Source organism: Thalia democratica, unplaced genomic scaffold (assembly GCF_965202585.1).
Source record: "Thalia democratica unplaced genomic scaffold, ktThaDemo2.hap1.1 HAP1_SCAFFOLD_1038, whole genome shotgun sequence".
NCBI classification, from domain to species: domain Eukaryota; kingdom Metazoa; phylum Chordata; class Thaliacea; order Salpida; family Salpidae; genus Thalia; species Thalia democratica.
In genome coordinates, this window is record NW_028139967.1 from 1 (window position 1) to 2,444 (window position 2,444).

Here is a 2,444-nt window from a genome sequence, read left to right on the forward strand (position 1 = left end):
AGTATTGTGATATTTGTTTAACTATTATATATCTAAGTAAGACTAAGATCGGTAAAAGGTAAATGTTTAGATCAGGGTTTCACAACTTTTTTCAAACTACCCAAGTTAAAAATTAATAAAGCCCTGACCCAAGATTACTCGAAAATTACCATTTATAATTTTAACAAATATTAATTTTAAATTTAATAAATTAATATTTTGTTAATATCAATTGTATAAAATAAAGTATAATACATTTTGTTTAAGTTTTCTCTGCTGTTAAAGTTTTGTTACTTATGAAAATAGTACAACCGTCTTATAAGATTAGAGTTTTTAAGATTATTATTTTAAAAACTAAAAGTATTTCAAGGTCAATACGTCGGTCTTCTAATGCTTGAATTATTTGTTTTCTTGCAATTTCATTCTGTTCGAAAAATAGTTAGATGAATTTAATCAATAAGTACACACAATTTATATATATATCTAATAGTTTTATACATTGAGTAACTTAAAATGTTTTCAGGGACACTGCAATTTCATGAGGACAAAATTTTACATCTTATAAGGGCAAACAACGTTTTAATGGATGAAAACGTAGAAAACGCAATCTTCGATATTATTGAAAACAAAATTAACTTTAACAGCATAGCAGCATTTGTTTTCCTGAGGACACTTTAATAAAGACAAAACTGTTCAAGAAATTGCTTAAAAAATTGTTTGAAAAGTTCGCTGCGCTTCATTGAACGCAAGTTTAAAAGTGTTGCGAACTCGCACAACTTTTTAGAACTGAACTTTAAGATAGTTGATAAAATAGTTACAAGCGATGAGTTGAACATCGATTCGGAACTTGAAGTGATTTCTGCATTGCACGCATGGTTGAGCCACGACGTTGTTGAGCGTGGCAAGTTCGCAAAACGTCTTTTGATGAGAGTTCGTCTAAACTTGTTGTCAGATCACGCTCTGAAGCATGTTTTAGAACAAACATCGTGTTTTAACACGGATGAAAACTGTGTCGGCATCATTAAAAAGCACTTAGAGGAAAAGAAAGAATTAATGCCTGGCAAGATCACGGCTAGATACTGCAAACAAAACAACTTTGATTTGCTGATTGGCGGAGGCAGTTACCGTGGTTTCTGCACCGGCGACGCTTTTACCGTAAACGCGAGCGACTATAATAATACAACACACCTGCCAGCGCGACTGAAGATAACCCACAAACTGTCCAAAGCGGTTTGCATCAGAGACGAAGTTTACGTGATTTCGTGTTACCACAACCAGCCGACCGCCGTTCGGTCTGTTGAAAAGTACTCACGCGCGACAAAAAAGTGGGAAATTGTGGTTGATAATTACGACGAGCGCATGCTGTTTTGCGCTTGTTCGTTCATCGATGATATTTACGTCATAGGCGGAAGCTGGCCTCAAAAGCATGAAACTGATTCATGCCTCAAGCTCGACACTAAGAGCTTGCAGTGGGGCGAAGTTGCCAAGATGGGCGAGGGGAGGAGCTACGCGGACTGCACGGTGTTCCAAGGAAGAATCGTGGTCACCGGTGGAGTTCAAGGAGACGATTTGATAGCCGGATCGCTCCGGTCGGTAGAGGCTTACGACCACGTGGCCAACACGTGGTCGAAGATGCCTGATATGGTCATTAAAAGGTTTGACCACAGAACAGTTTCCATGAAGAACAAGCTATACGCGGTCGGTGGGAGGCGTGCGCCAAATTTTGAAGTTTTTGATTTGGTTTGCAACAGGTTCACTTTGCTTCATGACAGAAATCAGTGTTTTAGCGGGGTTTCAAGCTGGTACCATTGCATTGAAGTTCAAAAAAGACCCGCTGAAGTTTTTGCCATCGGAAACAAACTGGTTATGTTTGGTCACTACCAACCGGACGTGTACTTCTACGATGTTGAAAGTTGTGCCTGGTCAGAACAAGAATGCATGATTACCGATGTACTTCAGAATTATTGTGGTGCTAAGCTGCCTCATAACTAATGTTGAATTTTTGTGTCAAAATATTACTATGATAATGATTAATAACTTAGTTAAGTATGTCAACTAGGTGTTGTTTTATTTATGTCCGTAAAAAAAGTGTTGCTTATATTAATAAATATACGTAGTTTTTGATTGTTTTTTTTTTGTTTGCACGTTTTTCGACTGCAGCCAATTTATAAAGTTAATCTTTTTTTTTTAATATATATAAATTTTTTTAAAAGTAAATAACTATTATTTTTAATAAGTTGTTGACTAGTATTAGACTTGATCTTAAAATTAGAACATCGCTTTTAAGCAAGGGTCGTTAGGTTTTTTGGTTGTCGATTTGCTCGCAGACTTTGAAATAAAAGTTTTTGCGGGCTGCACTTGTAGTTTTAGATAAAACGAGATCTTTTATAATTTTCGTAACAGACTTAGAACTTCTAGCGTTAGTTACAATATCTCCGGACTCCAGAATTTCTAGTTGAGTTACA

The 2,444-nt window shown here is 36.1% G+C and overlaps 1 protein-coding gene across 1 annotated transcript; it reads left to right on the plus strand.

Annotated features, from left to right (window-relative positions):
* Positions 1-704: 704 nt before the first annotated feature.
* Positions 705-1,971, plus strand: LOC145847686 (kelch-like protein 7; the record flags this gene model as incomplete). The annotated part of the gene is made up of 1 exon (XM_082953673.1): positions 705-1,971. A coding segment is annotated over one exon (1,267 nt), but the record flags the coding sequence as incomplete, so codon positions are not given.
* Between the last annotated feature and the right edge of the window lie 473 nt (positions 1,972-2,444).